The sequence below is a fragment of the Somniosus microcephalus genome, chromosome 29 (assembly GCF_052327205.1).
Source record: "Somniosus microcephalus isolate GS21.2 chromosome 29, FLI_Smic_1.0, whole genome shotgun sequence".
Classification (NCBI taxonomy): Eukaryota; Metazoa; Chordata; class Chondrichthyes; order Squaliformes; family Somniosidae; genus Somniosus; species Somniosus microcephalus.
The window spans coordinates 3,959,517-3,982,787 of record NC_141015.1 but is presented as its reverse complement, the minus strand read 5'-3'; the positions used below and the strand labels follow the sequence as shown (position 1 = coordinate 3,982,787).

The 23,271-nt window shown below is 46.7% G+C and overlaps 1 protein-coding gene and 1 non-coding gene across 2 annotated transcripts; both read left to right on the top strand.

Annotated features, from left to right (window-relative positions):
- The first annotated feature begins 174 nt into the window (after nt 1–174).
- Nucleotides 175–21,610, top strand: LOC147098223 (uncharacterized). Its single transcript, XM_085969966.1, has 3 exons — nt 175–192; nt 287–1,746; nt 20,430–21,610. The coding sequence occupies exons 1-3, from the start codon at nt 175–177 to the stop codon at nt 20,458–20,460; spliced, it is 1,509 nt and encodes a 502-aa protein (XP_085826092.1). The 3' UTR covers nt 20,461–21,610.
- On the top strand, nt 9,982–10,053 carry trnag-ucc (transfer RNA glycine (anticodon UCC)). Its single transcript has one exon. It is a non-coding gene; the product is annotated as a tRNA-Gly (tRNA).
- Nucleotides 21,611–23,271: the final 1,661 nt, after the last annotated feature.

The window sequence follows — 23,271 nt, the reverse complement described above, 5'->3', positions numbered from 1 at the left end:
GGATCTGGAATGTACTGCCTGCGAGCAAGGTGGAGGCAGATTCAATCGTAACTTTCAAAAGGGAATTGGATAAGAAGCTGAAGGAAAACAATTGCAGGGCTGCGGAGAAAGGGCGGGGGAGTGGGACTAGCTGAAGTGATCTTGCAGAGAGCCGGCATAGGCTCGACGGGCCGAATGGCTTCCTACTGGGCTGTCAGCATTCTGTGATTCTATAATAGGTTTGAAGTGCATCGGGACACATTTAATGAATTTTAATTATATTGTCTGGCTATAGCTTTTTTTTTAGAAATTCCTGAATATCAGGAGAGCACCGAGGCGGCAGTATAGAGGAGGAGCGAGGCGAGGCCCGACCAGAGCGGACCAGGAGAGCCCCGAGGCCGGGTATAACGGAGGAGCGAGGCGAGGCCCGACCAGAGCGGACCAGGAGAGCCCCGAGGCCGGGTATAACGGAGGAGCGAGGCGAGGCCTGACCAGAGCGGACCAGAAGAGCCCCGAGGCCGGGTATAACGGAGGAGAGAGGCGAGGCCTGACCAGAGCGGACCAGGAGAGCCCCGAGGCCGGGTATAAAGCAGGAGCGAGGCGAGGCCTGACCAGAGCGGACCAGGAGAGCCCCGAGGCCGGGTATAACGGAGGAGTGAGGCGAGGCCCGACCAGAGCGGACCAGGAGAGCCCCGAGGCCGGGTATAACGGAGGAGTGAGGCGAGGCCCGACCAGAGCGGACCAGGAGAGCCCCGAGGCCGGGTATAACGGAGGAGCGAGGCGAGGCCCGACCAGAGCGGACCAGGAGAGCCCCGAGGCCGGGTATAACGGAGGAGTGAGGCGAGGCCTGACCAGAGCGGACCAGGAGAGCCCCGAGGCCGGGTATAACGGAGGAGCGAGGCGAGGCCCGACCAGAGCGGACCAGGAGAGCCCCGAGGCCGGGTATAACGGAGGAGCGAGGCGAGGCCTGACCAGAGCGGACCAGGAGAGCCCCGAGGCCGGGTATAACGGAGGAGCGAGGCGAGGCCTGACCAGAGCGGACCAGGAGAGCCCCGAGGCCGGGTATAACGGAGGAGAGAGGCGAGGCCTGACCAGAGCGGACCAGGAGAGCCCCGAGGCCGGGTATAACGGAGGAGAGAGGCGAGGCCTGACCAGAGCGGACCAGGAGAGCCCCGAGGCCGGGTATAACGGAGGGGCGAGGCGAGGCCTGACCAGAGCGGACCAGGAGAGCCCCGAGGCCGGGTATAACGGAGGAGCGAGGCGAGGCCCGACCAGAGCGGACCAGGAGAGCCCCGAGGCCGGGTATAACGGAGGAGCGAGGCGAGGCCTGACCAGAGCGGACCAGGAGAGCCCCGAGGCCGGGTATAACGGAGGAGCGAGGCGAGGCCCGACCAGAGCGGACCAGGAGAGCCCCGAGGCCGGGTATAACGGAGGAGCGAGGCGAGGCCCGACCAGAGCGGACCAGGAGAGCCCCGAGGCCGGGTATAACGGAGGAGCGAGGCGAGGCCCGACCAGAGCGGACCAGGAGAGCCCCGAGGCCGGGTATAACGGAGGAGCGAGGCGAGGCCTGACCAGAGCGGACCAGGAGAGCCCTGAGGCCGGGTATAACGGAGGGGCGAGGCGAGGCCTGACCAGAGCGGACCAGGAGAGCCCCGAGGCCGGGTATAACGGAGGAGCGAGGCGAGGCCTGACTAACTCAGCAGCGGGGAGAGAGGTAAAAAGTAATCAGTGTGATGTCACCAGGGAGCAGGTGACCAACTTTGGTTGGTGAGTATTTCTCTTTTTTAAACTTTAACTCTGTAGTTTATAGTTACTAAGGTCTTTTCTGGTGTAGCAGGGACTGTTGGTAGACCATACAAGCGCCTTAGAGCTATCTTTAATTGGTGATCGTGAAATAATTTAAATTAATTAAAGGGTAAGTCATGCCAGGAGAGCCCAGCCCCGTGTTATGCTCCTCTTGCTCTATGTGGGAATTCAGGGACACTGCCGGTGTCCCTGATGACCACGTGTGCCAGAAATGCATCCAGCTGTGGCTACTAGCAGACCGCATTGCGGCTTTGGAGCATTCACGATGCTGAGAGGGTCGTGGATAACACGTTTAGTGAGTTGGTCACACCGCAGGCAAGGGCTGCACAGGCAGAAGGGAAATGGGTGACCATCAGGCAGAGCAGTAGAGCCAGGCAGGTAGTGCAGGAGATCCCTGTGGCCATTCCCCTCTCAAACAGGTATACCGATTTGGATACTGTTGAGGAGGATGACTTACCAGAGGAAGGCAGCAGCAGCCAACTTCCTGGCACCAGGGGTGCTTCTGCTGCTCAGGAAGGGAGGAAAAAGAGTGGGAGAGCAATAGTGGTAGGGGATTCTATCGTAAGGGGTACAGATAGGCATTTCTGTGGCCGTAGACGTGACTCCAGGATGGTTTGTTGCCTCCCTGGTGCCAGGGTCAAGGATGTCACTGAACGGCTTCAGGGCATTCTGAAGGGGGAGGGTGAACAGTCAGAGGTTGTGGTTCACATTGGGACCAATGACATGGGTAGGAAGAGGGATGAGGTCCTGCAGCAAGAATTTAGGGAGCTAGGTAGCAGATTAAAGAGCAGGACCTCAAAGGTTGTAATCTCTGGATTACTCCCAGTGCCACGTGCTAGTGAGTATAGGAATAGGAGGATAGAGCAGATGAATGCGTGGCTAAAGAGTTGGTGCAGGAGGGAGGGCTTTAGTTTCCTGGATCACTGGGCCTGCTTCTGGGAAAGGTGGGACTTGTACAAGTCGGACGGGTTGCACCTGAACCAGAGCGGGACAAATATCCTTGCGGGGAGGTTTGCTAGCGCTGTTCGGGGGGGTTTAAACTAAAATGGCAGGGGGTTGGGTACCTGAGCAGGGAGACAGAGGAAAGGGAAACAGGGATAAAAGCAAAAGATAGGAAGGAGAAAAACAAAAGTGGCAGTCAGAGAAATCAACGGTTTAAATCAAAAGTGGCCACAGTAAATAATAATTCTAATAGGTCCAAGTGCGTTAAAAAAACAAGCCTGAAGGCTTTGTGTCTTAATGCGAGGAGCATTTGTAATAAGGTGGACGAATTGGCTGCGCAAATAGAGGTAAATGAATATGATTTGGTTGGGATTACGGAAACGTGGCTCAAGGATGGCCAAGACTGGGAGCTCAACATCCAGGGGTATTCGATATTCAGGAAAGATAGGCAAAAAGGAAAGGGAGGTGGGGTAGCATTACTGGTTAAAGAAGGGATTAATACAATTGTAATGAAGGATATTAGCTCTGATGATGTGGAATCTGTATGGGTAGAATTGAGAAATACTAAGGGGAAAAAAATATTAGTGGGAGTGGTATATAGACCTCCCAACAGTAAGGTGGAGGTTGGGGATGGCATTAAAAGGGAAATTAAACAAGCGTGCAATAAGGGCACAGCAGTCATCATGGGTGACTTTAATCTACATATAGATTGGGCCAACCAAATTAGTAACAATACTGTGGAGGAGGAATTCCTGGAGTGTTTACAGGATGGTTTCCTGGACCAATATCACAGAAATCACAGAAACCCCACAGTGCAGATAGAGGCCATTTCGGCCCATCGAGCCTGCACCGACACATATCCCACCCTATCCCCGTAACCCCACATATTTAATCCCCGTAACACTAAGGGTCAAATTATCATAGTTAATCAACCTAACCCGCACATCTTTGGAACCAACCAGAGATCAGGCCATCTTAGACTGGGTATTATGTAACGACAAAGGATTAATTAGCAATCTTGTTGTACGAGGCCCCTTGGGTCTGAGCGATCATAATATGATCGAATTCTTCATTAAGATGGAGAATGAATTAGTTGATTCAGAGACTAGGGTCCTCAATTTAAATAAAGGAAACTACGATGGTCTGAGGAGCGAGTTGGGTAGGATTGATTGGGGAATGGCACTCAAAGGGTTGACGGTGGATAGGCAATGGCAAACATTGAAAGACCGAATGGATGAGCTACAGAATTTGTTCATCCCAGTTTGGCATAAAAATAAAACAAAAAAGGTGACTCAACCGTGGCTAACAAGGGAAATTAGGGATAGCATAAGATCCAAGGAGACGACATATAAATTGGCCAGAAAAAGCAGTAAACCTGAGGATTGGGAGGAGTTTAGGATTCAACAAAGGAGGACAAAGGGATTAATTAAGAAAGGGAAAATAGAATATGAGAGTAAGCTAGCAGGGAACATAAAAACTGACTGTAAAAGCTTTTATAGATATGTGAAGAGAAAAAGATTGGTGAAGTCAAGCGTAGGTCCCTTACAGTCAGAATCAGGGGAATTTATAATGGGAAACAAACAAATGGCAGACCAACTAAATTCATACTTTGGTTCTGTCTTCACAAAGGAGGACACAAATAACCTCCCAGAGATGCCGGGGAACATAGGGTCTGATGAAAGGGTGGAACTGAAAGAAATCAGTATTTGTAGGGAAATGGTGTTAGGAAAATTGATGGGACTAAAGGCCGATAAATCCCCAGGGCCTGATAATCTACATCCCAGGGTACTTAAGGAAGTGGCCCTAGAAATAGTTGATGCATTACTGGTCATCTTCCAGAACTCGATAGACTCTGGAACAGTACCCATGGATTGGAGGGTAGCTAATGTTACCCCACTATTCAAAAAAGGTGGTCGAGAAAAAGCGGGGAATTATAGACCGGTAAGCCTGACATCGGTAGTGGGGAAAATGCTAGAATCTATTATAAAAGATGTAATAGCAGAGCACTTGATAAGCAGTGACAGGATCGGACAAAGTCAACATGGATTTACAAAAGGTAAATCATGCTTGACTAATCTACTGGAATTTTTTGAGGATGTAACTGGTAAAATAGATAAGGGAGAGCCAGTGGATGTGCTGTATTTGGACTTTCAGAAGGCTTTCGATAAGGTTCCACATAAGAGATTAGCGTGCAAAATTAAGGCACATGGGATTGGGGGCAAGGTATTGACTTGGATAGAGAACTGGTTGGCAGACAGAAAGCAAAGAGTTGGAATAAACGGGTCATTTTCCGAGTGGCAGGCAGTGACTAGTGGGGTACCGCAAGGATCGGTCCTAGGACCCCAGCTGTTCACAAAATATATTAATGATCTGGACGAGGGAATTGGATGTAATATCTCCAAATTTGCAGACGACACAAAGCTGGGTGGGAGGGTAAGCTGTGAGGAGGATGTCATGAAACTCCAGTACGATCTGGACAGATTGGGTGATTGGGCAGAAACATGGCAAATGCACTATAATGTGGGTAAATGTGAGGTTATCCACTTTGGTGGCAAAAACAGGAAGGCAGATTATTATTTGAATGGCAATAGATTGGGAGAAGGGGGAGTGCAAAGAGACCTGGGTGTTCTTGTGCACCAGTCGCTGAAGGTAAGCATGCAGGTGCAGCAGGCGGTTAAGAAGGCAAATGGTATGTTGGCCTTCGTAGCAAGAGGGTTCGAGTACAGGAACAAGGATGTCTTGCTACAGTTGTACAGGGCCTTGGAGAGACTGCACCTTGAGTATTGTATGCAGTTTTGGTCGCCTTACCTGAGGAAGGACGTTCTTGCCATGGAAGGAGTGCAGCGAAGATTCACCAGGCTGATACCTGGGATGGCAGGAATGACGTATGAGGAGAGATTGGGTCGATTGGGCTTATACTCACTGGAGTTTAGAAGATTGAGAGGGGATCTCATCGAAACCTATAAAATTCTGTCAGGCCTGGACAGACTAGATGCAGGAAGGATGTTTCTGATGGCCGGGGAGTCCAGAACCAGGGGTCATAGTCTAAGGATAAGGGGTAAGCCATTTAGGACAGAAATGAGGAGGAATTTCTTCACCCAGAGAGTGGGGAACCTGTGGAATTCTCTGCCACAGAGGGCGGTGGAGGCCAGTTCATTAAATATATTCAAGAAAGATTTGGATATATTTCTTGAGGCTAAAGGGATCAAGGGATATGGGGAGAAGGCAGGGACAGGGTACTGAATTTGGATGATCAGCCATGATCTCATTGAATGGCGGAGCAAGCTCGAATGGCCTACTCCTGCTCCTATCTTCTATGTTTCTATCAATCCTTGACTATCAGGATTTATCTGAATTTGTATTAAGTTTTGTGAAGATTTTAAAGAGGATTGTAACTTCAACTTGGCGAGGTTGCTGGAAGCTCAAAGCACTTTCTCTCTGTCACTCTGAATCTGTCTCCTCCCTTCCCGCCCTCTCTGCTCTGCCTCTCATTCAAACTCCCTCCAGTCCGCCTCACGCAGCCTGCCTTTCTCAGCCAGGTCTGCTCCGGCTGTATAAATATGGCTGTAAGGCGAGAGATTCTCATTCAGAGACAGTTTGAGTGAAGAATCATCATAACTGGGTGAGGTAAAGGAGGCAAAGGACCGGGCAAAGGCGGAGCCAAGCACCACCGTAAAGTGCTCCATGACAACATCCAGGGCATCACCAAACCAGCCATCCACCGCCTGGCTCGCTGTGGCGGTGTCAAGCGGATCTCGGGTCTGATCTACGAGGAGACCCGCGGGGTGCTGAAGGTTTTCCTGGAGAATGTGATCAGGGATGCGGTCACCTGAACCGATAGAACTCGATAGACTCTGGAACGGTACCCATGGATTGGAGGGTAGCTAATGTTACCCCACTATTCAAAAAAGGTGATAGGGAAAAAGCGGGGAATTATAGACCGGTAAGCCTGACATCGGTAGTGGGGAAAATGCTAGAGTCCATTATAAAAGATGTAATAGCAGAGCACTTGGAAAGCAGTGACAGGATCGGACAAAGTCAACATGGATTTACAAAAGGTAAATCATGCTTGACTAATCTACTGGAATTTTTTGAGGATGTAACTGGTAAAATAGATAAGTGAGGACCAGTGGATGTGGTGTATTTGGACTTTCAGAAGGCTTTCGATAAGGTTCCACATACGAGATTAGCGTGCAAAATTAAGGCGCATGGGATTGGGGGCAAGATATTGACTTGGATAGAGAACTGGTTGGTGGACAGAAAGCAAAGAGTTGGAATAAACGGGTCATTTTCCGAGTGGCAGGCAGTGACTAGTTTTGGTCACCTTACCTGAGGAAGGACGTTATTGCCATGGAGGGAGTGCAGCGAAGATTCACCAGGCTGATACCTGGGATGGCAGGAATGACGTATGATTGTGTCGATTGGGCTTACACTCACTGGAGTTTAGAAGATTGAGAGGGGATCTCATCGAAACCTATAACATTCTGTCCGGTCTGGACAGACTAGATGCAGGAAGGATGTTTATGATGGCCGGGGCGTCCAGAACCAGGGGTCATAGTCTAAGGATAAGCGGTAGGCCATTTAGGACTGAAATGAGGAGGAATTTCTTCACCCAGAGAGTGGTGAACCTATGGAATTCTCTGCCACAGAGGGCGGTGGAGGCCAGTTCATTAAATATATTCAAGAAGGAGTTGGATATATTTCTTGAGGCTAAAGGGATCAAGGGGTATGGGGAGAAGGCAGGGACAGGGTACTGAATTTGGATGATCAGCCATGATCACATTGAATGGCGGAGCAGGCTTGAGGGGCCGAATGGCCTACTCCTGCTCCTATCTTCTATGTTTCTATGTTACACTGAGCACGCCAAGCGCAAGACGGTCACTGCCATGGATGTGCTGTACGCTCTGAAACGGCAGGGCCGCACTCTCTCTGGATTCAGCGGCTGAACGACTCGACTCTTCCCACTAAACCCAACACAAAGGCTCTTTCAAGAGCCACCCACCACTTCACAGAGAGAGCAGTGACCTGGGAGCGAGGATAGACAGTTGATTTACATTATGTTCGGTGCAGAGATCTATATTTTACTCCCAAGATTTTTTATCTTGGTGTGGAGGTGTTTTAAATCAGTGTGGGCCGAATGGCCTTTATTCGTAGACACTTATGGCTTAGAAGGAGGCTATTCGGCCCATCGTGTCTGCCGGCCGCAGCCTTCTGTACCTCTCAGCTTCTGCTCTGGGATTGATGTGGGTGTTGATTTTACTGTCACTTTCTGTTTTGTGACTGAGTTACCTTGTATCTCTTAGGCTCTAGTATGTGAGTGGGTTTTACACTCTAGCTGTCTGACTCTGGGATTTTTAAGATTATAGAAATTTACGGCACAGACGGAGGCCATTCGGCCCATCGTGCCTGTGTCTGACAAAACATTTCTATCCCGCCTCGTCCCACTTTCAAACACTTGTTCCATAGCCTTGCAATTTACGGCACTTCAAGTGCATAACCAAGTACTTTTTTGAATAGGATGTGGGTTTCTGCCTCTGTCACCCTTTCAGGCAGTGAGTTCCAGGTCCTCACTGCGTGTAAAAAGTTCTTCACAAATCTCCTCGAATCCTTCTGGCAATTATTTTAAATCTATGCCCCCTGGTTATTGACCTCTCTGCTGAGGGAAATAGGGCCTCTCTATCCAGGCCCCTCATATACACCTCAAACAAGCCTCCCCTCGGCCTGCTAATGTGCTGAATCGTTCTGTGATTCTATAAAAAGGACGATGGCCAGAATGAATAATTCAACTAAATTAATGCTGTGGTTTCCTCTTAAACCAGCCGTTGCTTTTTTTATGCTTTTTCAGTGCGTTGTGAAATGTATTTGCAATGGCCACCGGCATTGTCCCTTCCGACACGGCGTGCTTGGCCAGCTCCCCGGGCAGCACCAGACTCACTGCGGTCTGGATGTGTGCACACAATCCGCACTCTCCAAACTATTGGAGTTTGGTGCCATCTCCCGGCTGCTAGCCAGTGGTGCAACAAGATAACCCTTCATCAGTAACTATTTTAATTTGGAGAGAAATAACCTGAACACCTTGTTTACCTTCAGATTGAAATGATTGCAAAGTGTTTTACTCGTCCTGACTAAAGCTCCAAAGACCCATGGCGAGTGGTCTGTAAATACAGAGGCTTACATTTTACATTTTACATTTCAAAGAATCATAAAAAGTTACAGCACAGAAGGAGGCCATTTCGGCCCATCGTGTCCGCGCCGGCCAACAAAGAGTGATCCGGCCTGTAATGATCAGTAACCTGTCATTCTGGAATGGTACACTAGGTGGTGCTGTATGTATATAAGAGTGGGCTACCCACGATGCACTAGGCTACCCACAAGGCAGCTGTCAATATGGAGGCCTCTACAGATACTGTACCTAGTCCACATGTGCTCAATAAAGTGTCTAGCAAAAGCTAGCTGTTCTTAATAAAAACGACTAGTTATTAATGAACATAACATGGCCTAATCCCACTTCCCAGCTCTTGGTCCGTAGCCCTGCAGGTTACAGTATCCCAAGTGCCCATCCAAGTACTTTTTAAATGTGGTTAGTGTTCCTGCCTCTACCACCCTATCAGGCAGTGAGTTCCAAACCCCCACAACCCTCTGGGTGAAGACATTTCCCCCCAAATCCCCTTTAAACCTTCCACCAATAACTTCATATCTGTGCTCCCTGGCTTTTGACTCCTCTGCTAAGGGAAATAGACCCTTTCTATCCACTTTATCTGTGCCCCTCATAATTTTATACACCTCAATAAGGTCTCCCCTCAGCCTCCTCTATTACAAGGAAAACAGTCCCAGCCTATCCAGTCTTTCCTCAGAGTTAGATATATTTCTTAAGGCTAAAGGGATATGGGGAGAAGGCAGGGACCGGGTACTGAATTTGGATGATCAGCCATGATCACATTAAATGGCGGAGCAGGCTCGAGGGGCCGAATGGCCGACTCCTGCTCCTATATTCTATGTTTCTCCCATAAAATTGATTTTCAATTCATTTTTGTGGATTATTTTTTTAAGTCGTAAAGGACTTTAAAATAATAAATGGGGTGAGGGCTCAGTCCAAACAAGATAACTATTCACAGTGGCCATTGTTAATTGTAGGGAAAGTGCCTCAGCATCGTGCTTACGCTCTGATTAAAATGAATTCAAAATATCGTATTTGTCCCGCTGAAGATCCGAAAGAAGTGGTTAGTCTGTAAATATAAGCTATGGCTTGTGTGAGCGATGGTGGTATAGTGGTGAGCATAGCTGCCTTCCAAGCAGTTGACCCGGGTTCGATTCCCGGCCATCGCAACCGAGATATTTTTAACCCCTTGCAGGTCAGAACTGATTTATGGGAGACCTTGCAACAGGATTTTATAACAAATAAAAATCTTAATTACAATTGACAGTATACATTCATCAACTAATAAATGGGTTCTGAGTCACAAGCAATATTAAAAATGGTAGTTAAAAAAACTTTAATCCTCCATGATTGTCCATCCATAATACAGCTGCCTGTCAGTGCAGTGAAATTTCAGCCTCCAGACTGTGTTGAAAGCGATAGCATTGCCCTCAAATAGCCCAGAATCCCGGACACAGCAACACACGTGTTGGGAAGCTCACCCTGGCTACACAAGGACACTCAGTATTACACCACCCACAATGGGACACACACACAATGACACACAGAAAACCAGCAAGGGGCTTTCAGGACACACAAAGGGAGGGATAGAGAAAGACACTGAGGATACCAGAGAGAGACAGACAAACAGACTGCGTAACATGAGCGAGAGACAGAGACTGAGGGAAAGACAGAGACTGCGAGAGAGACAGAGGGAGAGATAGACAGACAGGGAAAGAGAGACTGAGAGGAAGGGAGGGACTGGTATGAAGATGTTTTCTGTTGTGTAAATGTGTTCCCTATTATGTAAAGTTCTGCCCTGTTGTGTAAAGATATTCTCTGTTGTTTAATGATGTTCTCTGTTGTGTAAAGACGTTCCCAGTTGTGCAAAGATCTTCTCTGTTGAGTAAATACGTTCTCTGTTGTGTAAAGATTTTCTCTGTTGTGTAAAGCTGTTCTGTTGTGTAAATATATTTTCTGTTGTGTAAAGGTGTTCTCTCGTGTGCAAATATGTTTCCAGTAGTGTAAAGATGTTCTCTGTTATGTAAACTTGATGTAAGTAAAATATAAAGTGTGATAAAAGTAAGTGCGCTGCAACAGAGGTTTCTCATTGGTGTAAATCAAAATGTAAATAGCAGCGGATGGTTTCGATCCATCGACCTCTGGGTTATTGGCCCAGCACGCTTCCGCTGCGCCACTCTGCTGCAGGTGATGTTTAGCTGCAGCTGCCTGCCCATGCTGTGTGTTAGCAAGGCAAATTTCAGCATCCAGGTTATATTGAAAGCCATAGCATTGCCCTCACATAGCTCAGAGTCCTGGACACACACGTGCTGGGAGGCTCACCCAGGCTACACAATGTCACAAGGACACTCAGTATTACACCGCCCACAATGGGACACACACAGAGCGACACACAGAAAACCAGCAAGGGACTTTCAGGACACACAAAGGGAGCGACAGAGAAAGACACTGAGGAAACCAGAGGGAGACAGACAAAGAGACTGAGTAACACGAGGGAGAGACAGAGACTGAGGGAAAGACAGAGACTGGGAGAGACAGAAGGAGAGATAGACAGACAGGGAAAGGGAGACTGAGAGGAAGGGAGGGACTGGTATGTTGGAGCTTCCGCTTGTGAAAAGATGTTGCCAGTTGTGTAAAGATGTTTTCTGTTGTGTAAAGATTTTCTCTGTTGTGTAAAGTTGCTGTAAGTAAAATATAAAGTGCGATATAAAAATTATTGCGATTTGATAGTGGGTAGCAACAGACATTTCTCGTTGGTGTAAATGAGAATGTAAATAGCAGAGGATGGTTTCAAACCATCGTCCTCTGGGTTATGGGCCCAGCACGCTTCCGCTGTGCCACTCTGCTGCCATTTTCGAGTCATCTCCAGATGCCAGTCATTGCTGTGTGTTAGCGAGACAAATTTCAGCCTCCAAGCTGTATTGCAAGTGATAGAATTGCCCTCAAATAACCCAGAGACCCGGACACAGCACCACACGTGTTGGGAGGCTCACCCTGGCTACACAATGTCATAAGGACATCTCTTTTTCCGAGTGGCAGGCAGTGACTAGTGGGGCACTGCAGGGATCGGTTCTTGGACCCCAGCTATTCACAATATATATTAATGATCTAGACAAGGGAACTAGATGTAATATCTCCAACTTTGCAGACAACACAAAGCTGGGTGGGAGTGTGGGCTGTGAGGAGGATGCCGAGAAACTCCAAGACAATTTGGACAGGTTGGGTGATTGGGCAAAAGCATGGCAGATGCAATATAATGTGGATAAATGTGAGGTTATCCACTTTGGTGGCAAAAACAGGAAGGCAGATTATTATCTGAATGGCAATAGATTGGGAGAAGGGGAAGTGCAACGAGACCTGGGTGTCCTTGTGCACCAGTCGCTGAAGGTAAGCATGCAGGTGCAACAGATGGTTAAGAAGGCAAATGGTATGTTGGCCTTCGTAGCGAGAGGATTCGAGTACAGGAGCAAGGATGTCTTGCTGCAGTTGTACAGGGCCTTGGTGAGACCACATCTTGAGTATTGTGTGCAGTTTTGGTCGCCTTATCTGAGGAAGGATGTTCTTGCCATGGAAGGAGTTCAGCGAAGATTCACCAGGCTGATACCTGGGATGGCAGGAATGACGTATGAGGAGAGATTGGAACGATTGGGCTTGTACTCGCTGGAGTTTAGAAGAATGAGAGGGGATCTCATTGAAACTTATAAAATTCTAACAGGACTAGACAGACTAGATGCAGGAAGGATGTTCCCGATGGCGGGGAACCAGGGGTCACCGTCTAAGCATAAGGGGTAAGCCATTTAGGACAGAAATGAGGAGGAACTTCTTCACCCAGAGAGTGGTGAACCTGTGGAATTCTCTACCACAGAAGGCACTTGAGGCCAATTCATTAAATATATTCAAGAAGGAGTTGGATATATTTCTTAAGGCTAAAGGGATCAAGGGATATGGGGAGAAGGCAGGGACAGGGTACTGAATTTGGATGATCAGCCATGATCTCATTGAATGGCGGAGCAGGCTCGAGGGGCCGAATGGCCTACTCCTGCTCCTGTCTTCTATGTTTCTATGCTTCTATCCACTCTATCCAGGCCCCTCATATACACATCAATCAAGTCTCCCCTCAGCCTGCTAATGTGCTGAATCGTTCTGTGATTCTATAAAAGGACGATGGCCTGAATGAATAACATAGAAGATAGGAGCAGGAGTCGGCCATTCGGCCCCTCGAGCCTGCTCCGCCATTTAATGCGATCATGGCTGATCATCCATATTCAGTACCCTGTCCCTGCCTTCTCCCCATACCCCTTGATCCCTTTAGCCTCAAGAAATAGATCCAACTCTTTCTTGAGTATATTTAATGAATTGGCCTCCACTGCCCTCTGTGGTAGAGAACTCCACAGGTTCACCACTCTCTGGGTGAAGAAATTCCTCCTCATCTCTGTCCTAAATGGCTTACCCCTTATCCTTAGACTGTGACCCCTGGTTCTGGACTCCCCCGCCATCAGGAACATCCTTCCTGCATCTAGTCTGTCCAGGCCTGACAGAATTTTATACGTTTCAATGAGATCCCCTCTCATTCTTCTAAACTCCAGCAAGTATAAGCCCAATCGACCCAATCTCTCCTCATACAATCTCTACTCTGTGTCTGTCACGTTGTGGTTGTGACTGACAGTTACTGTGGGTTTTACACTATAGCTGTCTGACTCTGGGATTTTTAAGATTATAGAAATTTATGGCACAGATGGAGGCCATTCGGCCCATCGTGTCTGTGTCTGACAAAACATTTCTATCCCGCCTCGTCCCACTTTCAAACACTTGTTCCATAGCCTTGCAGTTTACGGCACTTCAAGTGCATAACCAAGTACTTTTTTGAATAGGATGTGGGTTTCTGCCTCTGTCACCCTTTCAGGCAGTGAGTTCCAGGTCCTCACTGCGTGTAAAAAGTTCTTCACAAATCTCCCCGAATCCTTCTGTCAATTATTTTAAATCTCTGCCCCCTGGTTATTGACCTCTCTGCTGAGGGAAATAGGTCCTCTCTATCCACTCTATCTAGGCCACTCATATACACCTCAAACAAGCCTCCCCTCGGCCTGCTAATGTGCTGAATCGTTCTGTGATTCTATAAAAAGGACGATGGCCAGAATGAATAATTCAACTAAATTAATGCTGTGGTTTCCTCTTAAACCAGCCGTTGCTTTTTTTATGCTTTTTCAGTGCGTTGTGAAATGTATTTGCAATGGCCACCGGCATTGTCCCTTCCGACACGGCGTGCTTGGCCAGCTCCCCGGGCAGCACCAGACTCACTGCGGTCTGGATGTGTGCACACAATCCGCACTCTCCAAACTATTGGAGTTCGGTGCCATCTCCCGGCTGCTAGCCAGGGGTGCAACAAGATAACCCTTCATCAGTAACTATTTTAAATTGGAGAGAAATAACCTGAACACCTTGTTTACCTTCAGATTGAAATGACTGCAAAGTGTTTTTTTAGTCCTCCAATGGCCCATGGCGAGTGGTCAGTAAATACAGAGGCTTACATTTTACATTTAGACCAATGGTGGTACAGTGGAGATCACAGCTGCCCTTCCTCACGAGTTGAATCTGGTTCGATTCGCACCACCGCAACCAGGCTCCTGTTGATGCAGTTTAGGTCAACCTATCGCAGTTTAATATCATCCAGCAAATGCCATTTCTCTACCATTTACAAAACAAATTTATATCCATTTGCTTCTCCCATAAACTTGATTTTCAATTTATTTTTGCGGATTTTTTTAAGCCACAAAGGACTTTAAAATAATAAATGGGGTGAGGGCTCAGTCTAAGCAAGATAACTATTCACAGTGGCCATTGTTAATTGTAGGGAAAGTGCCTCAGCATCGTGCTTACGCTCTGATTAAAATGAATTCAAAGTATCGTATAATGGGGAACAAAGAAATGGCTGACCAATTAAATACATACTTTGGTTCTGTCTTCACAAAGGAGGGATCATGGGATATGGGGAGAAGGCAGGGACAGGGTACTGAATTTGGATGATCAGCCATGATCTCATTGAATGGCGGAGCAGGATCGAGGGGCCGAATGGCCTACTCCTGCTCCTATCTTCTATGTTTCTAGGAGGACACAAATAACCTCCCAGAGATGTCAGGGAACACAGGATCCCCCCTTTAGCCCCCTGTTTGTCCAGTGTTGGGATATTCTTAGTGTCTTCTACTGTAAAGACTGATATAAAATATTCATTCAGTGTTTTTGCCATCTGCATATTTCCCACCATTAATTTCCCGGTCTCATCCTCTAAGGGACCAACATTTACTTTAGCCACCCTTTTTCTTTTTAAATAACTATAAAATCTCTTACTATCTGTTTTTATATTTTTTGCTAATTTACTTTCATAATCTATCTTCCCTTTCTTTATCAATCTTTTTGTTATTTTTTGCTGTCTTTTAAAGTTTTCCCAATCCTCTATCCTCCCACTAGATTTGGCTACCTTATATGCCCTTGTTTTTAGTCGAATACTATCCTTAATTTCTTTACTTAGCTATGGATGGCTGTCTTTTCTTTTACACACTTTTCTTCTCAGTGGAATATATATTTTTTGGAAGTTGTAAAATAACTCCTTAAATGTACACCACTGATCATGTATCGTCTTACCCTTTAATCTATTTTCCCAATCCACTTTACTCAATTCCGCTCTCATACCTTCATAGTCTCCTTTATTCAAGCTTAGCACGCTTGTTTGAGATCCAACCTTCTCACCCTCTAATTGAATATGGAATTCAACCATGTTATGGTCACTCATTCCAAGGGGATCCTTTACTAGGACATTTTTAATTAATCCTGTCTCATTATACAGGACCAGATCTAAGGTTGCTTGCCCCCTGGTCGGTTCAGTTACATACTGCTCAAGAAACCCATCCCTAATACAATCAATGAACTCATCCTCAAGGCAGCCCTGCCCAATTTGCTTTGTCCAATTAATATGATAGTTAAAATCCCCCATAATTATAGATGTTCCTTTATTACAAGCCTCAACTATTTCCTGATTGATACTCTGTCCAACAGAGTTGCAACTGTTCGGAGGCCTATAGACTATGCCCACTAGTGTTTTTTTCCCCTTATTATTCCTTACCTCCACCCAAACTGTTTCATTATCCTGATCTTTTGACCCAATATCATTTCTCTGTATTACAGTGATTCCTTCCTTTATTAACATAGCCACCCACCTCCCCTTCCTTCCTGTCTGTCCTTCCTGATCGTTAAATAACCTGGTATGTTTAATTCCCAGGCATTGTCACCCTGCAGCCATGTTTCTGTAATGGCCACAAGATCATGTAGTTATTTGTGCCATTAACTCGTCTATTTTGTTACGAATGCTACGTGCATTCAGATAGACAACTTTCAAATATGTTTTGTGACACATCGTTCCTGCTTTTGCCCTTTTTATTACTTTACCTTTTACTCCATACCTTCTGCCCCTTCCTGACACGCTCTGGTTTTTAATTCCCCCACTGCTACCTAAGTCTATGACCTTCTCTGTTGTCATTTTTATTATTTGCTCTCTAGGAACCTCCCCCCCACTAGTTAGTTTAAAGCCCTCTCTACAGCCCTAGTTATATGATCCGCCAGGACTCTAGTCCCAGCACTGGCCAAGTGAAGCCCGTCCCAACGGAACAGCTCCCTCCTGCCCCAGTACTGGTGCCAGTGTCCCAGGAAGCAAAACCCATTTCTCCCACACCAGTCTTTGAGCCATGCATTTAACTCTCTGATTTTATTTGTCCTAGCCAAATTCGCTCGTGGCTCAGGTAATAATCCAGAGATTATTACCCTTGTGGATGCATTGGTAATAATTTTCCAAAACTGCCTGGACTCAGCAAAGGTCCCAGCAGACTGGAAAACTGCTAATGTCACACCCTTATTTAAAAAGGGCAGTAGACAGAAGGCTGGAAACTGTAGATCGGTTAGCCTAACATCTGTGGTAGGTAAAATATTGGAGTCCATTATTAAGGAGACAGTAACAGGACATTTGGATAATCATAATTTAATAGGACAAAGTCAGCATGGTTTTATGAAGGGGAAGTCATGTTTGACAAATTTGCTGGAGTTCTTTGAGGAAGTAACATATAGGGTGGCTAAAGGGGAACCAGTGGACGTAGTGTATTTAGACTTCCAAAAGGCATTTGAAAAGGTGCCACACAAAAGATTATTGCTTAAGATAAAAAATCATGGGATTGTGGGTAATATTCTGGCATGGATAGAGGATTGGCTATCTAACAGAAGGCAGAGAGTTGGGATAAATGGTTCATTCTCGGACTGGCAATCAGTAACTAGTGGTGTTCCGCAGGGGTCAGTGCTGGGTCCCCAACTCTTTACAATCTATATTAACGATTTGGAGGAGGGGACCGAGTGTAACATATCAAAGTTTGCAGATGATACTAAGAAGGGAGGGAAAGTAGTGAGTGAGGAGGACATAAAAAACCTGCAAGGGGACATAGACAGGCTAATTAAGTGGGCAGAGATTTGGCAGATGGAATACAATACTGGAAAGTGTGAGGTTATGCACTTTGGCAGGAAAAATCGTAGAGCAAGTTATTATCTTAATGGCAAAAAACTGAAAAGTACTGAAGTACAAAGGGATCTGGGGGTCCTGGTGCACAAAACTCAAAAGGTTAGTATGCAGGTGCAGCAAGTGATTAAGAAGGCCAATGGAATGTTGGCTTTCATTGCTAGGGGGATAGAATATAAAAATAGAGAGGCATTGCTTCAGTTGTACAAGGTATTGGTGAGACCGCACCTGGAATACTGCGTACAGTTTTGGTGTCCATACTTAAGAAAGGACATACTTGCTCTCGAGTCAGTACAAAGAAGGTTCACTCGGTTAATCCCGGGGATGAGGGGATGGACATATGAGGAGAGGCTGAGTAGATTGGGCCTCTACTCATTGGAGTTCAGAAGAATGAGAGGCGATCTTATTGAAACATATAAGATTGTGAAGGGGTTGGATCGGATGGATGCGGGGAAGATGTTCCCGATGATGGGTGAAACTAGAACTAGGGGGCATAGTCTTAGAATAAGGGGCTGCTCTTTCAAAACTGAGATGAGGAGGAACTACTTCACTCGGAGGGTGGTAGGTCCATGGAATATGCTGCCCCAAAAAGCTGTAGAAGCTACATCATTACATAAATTTAAAACAGAAATAGACAGTTTCCTGGAAGTAAAGGGAATTAAGGGTTACGGGGAGCGGGCAGGAATTTGGACATGAGTCTAGGTTCGGATCGGTCATGGCCCTGTGGGTAGCGGAGCGGGCCCAGGGGCCGTGTAGCCTGATCCTGCTCCTATTTCGTGTGTCTAATTCTGTTAGATTCAGGAGATGGTTCTGTGATAGTAGATTGGCGGTTAGGATCAGATCAGCCATGATCTTATTGAATGGCGGAGCAGGCTCGAGGGCCGATTGGCCTACTCCTGCTCCTATTTCTTATGTTCTTATGTTCTAATGAGAGGGAGGAACTGAATGAAATCAGTATTTGTAGGGAAATGGTGTTAAGGAAATTGACGGGATTGAAGGCCGATAAATCCCCAGGGCCTGATAATCTACATCCTAGGGTACTTAAGGATGTGGCCCTAGAAATAGTAGATGCATTGCTGGTCATCTTCCAAAATTCTATAGATTCTGGAACAGTACCCATGGATTGGAGGGTAGCTAATGTTACCCCACTATTCATAATAGATGTTAGAGAGAAAATGGGGAATTATAGACCGGTAAGCCTGACATCGGTAGTGGGGAAAATGCTAGAGTCCATTATAAAAGATGTAATAGCAGAGCACTTGAAAAACAGTGACGGGATCGGACAAAGTCAACATGGATTTACAAAAGGTAAATCGTGCTTGACTAACCTACTGGAATTTTTTGAGGATGTAACTGGTATAATAGATAAGGGAGAACCAGTGGATGTGTATTTGGACTTTCAGAAGGCTTTCGATAAAGTCCCGCATAAGAGATTAGCGTGTAAAGTTAAGGCACATGGGGGCAAGTTACTGACTTGGATAGAGAACTGGTTGGCAGACAGAAAGCAAAGAGTTGGAATAAACGGGTCTTTTTCCGAGTGACAGGCAGTGACTAGTGGGGTACCGCAGGGATCGGTCCTAGGACCCCAGCTATTCACAATATATATTAATGATCTAGACGAGGGAACTAGATGTAATATCTCCAAGTTTGCAGACGACACAAAACTGGGTGGACGTGTGTGCTGTGAGGAGGATGCCGAGAAACTCCAGTATGATTTGGACAGGTTGGGTGATTGGGCAGATGCATGGCAGATGCAGTATAATGTGGAGTCTGTTCCGCCATTCAATGAGATCATGGCTGATCATCCAAATTCAGTACCCTGTCCCTGCCTTCTCCCCATATCCCTTGATCCCTTTAGCCTTAAGAAATATATCTAACTCCTTCTTGAATATATTTAATGAATTGGCCTCAACTACCCTGTGTGGCAAAGAATTCCACAGGTTCACCACTCTCTGGGTGAAGAAATTCCTCCTCATCTCTGTCCTAAATGGCTTACCCCTTATCCTTAGACTGTGACCCCTGGTTCTGGACTCCCCGACCATCGGGAACATCCTTCCTGCATCTAGTCTGTCTAGTCCTGTTAGAATTTTATAAGTTTCAATGAGATTCCCTCTCATTCTTCTAAACTCTAGTGAATACAAGCCCAATCGACCCAATCTCTCCTCATACGTCATTCCTGCCATCCCAGGTATCAGTCTGGTGAATCTTCGCTGAACTCCCTCCATGGCAAGAACATCCTTCCTCAGATAAGGCGACCAAAACTGCACACAATACTCAAGGTGTGGTCTCACCAAGGCCCTGTACAGCTGCAGCAAGACATCCTTGCTCCTGTACTCGAATCCTCTCACTATTAAGGCCAACATACCATTTGCCTTCTTAACCGCCTGCTTCACCTGCATGCTTACCTTCAGCGACTGGTGCACAAGGACACCCAGGTCTTGTTGCACTTCCCCTTCTCCCAATCTATTGCTGTTCAGATAATAATCTGCCTTCCTGTTTTTGCCACCAAAGTGGATAACCTCACATTTATCCACGTTATATTGCATCTGCCATGCATCTGCCAAATCACCCAACCTGTCCAAATCATACTGGAGTTTCTCGGCATCCTCCTCACAGCACACACGTCCACCCAGCTTTGTGTCATCTGCAAACTTGGAGATATTACATCTAGTGCCCTCGTCTAGATCATTAATATATATTTTGAATAACTGGGGTCCTAGCACCGATCCCTGTGGTACCCCACTAGTCACTGCCTGCCACTCGGAAAAAGACACATTTACCCCTCACAGAGTGTAACAGAGACGGAGATTGAGAATGAACCCCACACTGACATAAATCACTGGAGACTGAGTGATACAGAACTATTTACACACACAGTATGAGAGACTGACAGATACAGAACTAATGTGCCTGGGATCAGACTGCAAGGTGTGAATATAGTGCACAGGTTGGGGGATGTATGATTCGCGAAATTTTCATTAAATAATCACGCAGGAAAGTAGGGTTAATAAAACAGCTTTATTGACCAAAAGAAGCTTGTACAGAGAAACCTTTGATAAAAGGGCACACAAAATGGCCACCGGACCTCGTGACCAGCTTCTGGGACCATTTGAATTTCTGTTACTGCAAGCCAGACAGGCTGGTGGATTGAGGGCATTAAAAGCCCGCGGAAACCAGTTTCGGGAAACCGAAACTCAGGGAACTGAGCATACATATTGATTAGATTATAAGTACAGGACAGATTTGGGTGGCAGGATGAGACCCATCAAGAAATGGGCGGACAATTGAACGAACGCTTTAACCCATTACACTGTACAAAGAGAAGCCGTTTAACAGCCATCCAGGGCAATCTCCAGACCGATCAATATACAAACCGAGTTACGGTGACAAAGCAAAGACATTATCAGCCCAGGAAGGCCAGTTCAGTTATCACCGACTCCCGTTATGAAGACAAAACACCCCTGCAGAGAGTTCTGCCCGCCAAAATTATTACAAAGACAGGACTATGATTTGGCGGGAGATAAGAATGTTCCAAAAAGTATAACTGTGGATTGAGTAAAGTCCATCGGGGCCTTTTTCGGTTCGGAACGTGTTCGGTTCGTGGTTCGGTAAACGGTGTTCAGTCGTGTGTTTCGTGACTTTGGGAGGCTCGGCCAGGCAAGGCCCGGCCACGACGGGAAGACGACGAGGGAGGCCTGGGTACTTTTGTCGGGAGATCATCGACGACCCAGGCCGGAGAAGAAGACACTCAGGGCCCGGGTACTCCAGTTCTTCAACATCACATCGGTAACGGATCCATCCGTGGCGAGCGCTCACCAAGGCTGTATCGGCGCGCGCTCATCGCAGGACAACCAAGAGGAAAACAAGCTGCGCCAGAACCTTCCAAACCCACGTGATGACGGAAAGCTGTGTCGAAAGGCTGCAAACCCCTTTTCGCAATTCTTAAAGTGGTGAGCATGATCCCGAGTCCCTCAAATCGAAACTTAGTTAGGTTTAGGGGAGGGGGTTAAGGGTAATTGTAATGTGTTACCCCTTTTACGATGTGCCGTGTGTTCCCCATTTCCATAGAGTTAAGTTTATAGATGTGTGCATGCTTGTAGTTGCTTTAATCTGTGCTTATGACATGTATATTATGATGCTGCAAACTGCTCAATAAAGGCATCCATTTCGTGCTATTCGACCTGGTCTATTGAGTCTTTCTCTGCACTACAGCTCCCTGCACCTAAGTCCAAGGTCGAGAACCGTAGGGGTGAGTGGGTCGAACCACTCACGGGTAATTATTGCAAGAAGCCTGGCAGGAGACCAGAGCAAGCAAGAGAAACCCCCTACAGGGAAGTGCATCTAAATTGCTGTCTCGTCCGGAATTAGTTTTAGGGGCCGTGGATAATGGTCTGGGAAATGGGGAATGGGCTGATCCTCTTTTAATATTCAACCCAATTAACTGTAAATTAACTGAAAATTAACAGAACTTTGAATAAAACTTATCAAATTAAATTATAATTATATTACCCGGGGTGATGACGAACCCTAACCCCCATCCACATCCATGGGGCTGTGGTGGAAAGGGTGGACAGCTTTAAGTTCCTCGGAGTCCACATCACGGAAGACCTCTCCTGGTCCCTCAATACCTCCTCTCTGGTGAAGAAGGCCCAGCAGTGCCTATATTTCCTAAGGAGGCTGAAGGGATGTAACCTGTCACCCCTGATCCTCTCTAACTTTTACCGCTGCACAATAGAGAGCATCCTGACAAACTGTATCACAGTATGGTACGGCAGCTGTAGCTCCTATGACCGGAAAGCCCTGCAGCGGGTAGTCAAAACTGCCCAACGCATTACCGGCACCCGGCTACCGACCATAGAGCACATATACCAGAAACGCTGTTTACGGAGGTCACGGTCCATCATCAAAGACCCTACCCACCCCAGCCACAGTCTGTTCGCCCTCCTGCCATCTGGGAGACGCTACAGATGCATTCGCACCCGAACGACCAGATTTAGGAACAGCTTCTTTCCCAGGGCTGTCATCCTACTGAACTCTACAAATAAACTCTAAAGCCTGCACATCTGTCAATGCACTTTATTATGGTTATGTTTATGTTAATGTATTACAAGCCAAATGAATGTTGAATGTTTAAATGTCTTAATCTAAATGTAAACTCTCGGGAGCCGCAAGCCTACATTTCGTTGTACTGCACTTGTGCACTAAATGACAATAAAAGTTGATTATTATTATTATCTCCAGGGCCACCCGGGTGCGAAAATAGCTGGGGAAGAGAGGCAGGCAATCGAGTTGGAGGACCTCCTCATGGGGCTGCTCCTGTGCCTGGCCAAAGTGGCCATTAATAGGTCCAGGCAGCAGGCGCTCCCCTCTGCACCGGGTGGCCGAAGATCAGGAGCGTGGGTCTGAATTGCAGCCAAAAATCGAGGAGCAGCCCCTTGAAGTAATGGAACAGGGGCTGAAGCCTCACACATTAAATATACACATGGAACACGGACTCCTCTAGGCCGCAGAAAAGGCAGGCGACCTGGGAGTCCGTGAACCTACTTAACATTTTGGGGAATGGGCTGATGATGCTCCCTCTGCTCTTTTTTTTTGCAAGTTATAAAATAGCTTTACATATCCTTTAAATGCATTTTACAATATATTTTCTTATAAAGCAGAAATACTAAGAGTTTTAACAAGAATAAAACAGTGACAAACTGCTTTGTCAGTCGAGGAATTTTTTTTTGTATTAGTTACCACTGTACTCCATTTCAGATTAGTTGACTGAAACCAAATGCACACCTTAAGACTGCACATTCACAAACCGGTGCAAACTGAGTTAACCTACTAAAGG

What these genes read in the sequence shown, in the direction of transcription:
- LOC147098223 (XM_085969966.1), top strand. An exon ending in CAGGTGACCAACTTTGGTTG is followed by an intron (nt 1,747 to 20,429) that starts GTGAGTATTTCT and finishes ATAATCACGCAG; the next exon opens with GAAAGTAGGGTTAATAAAAC.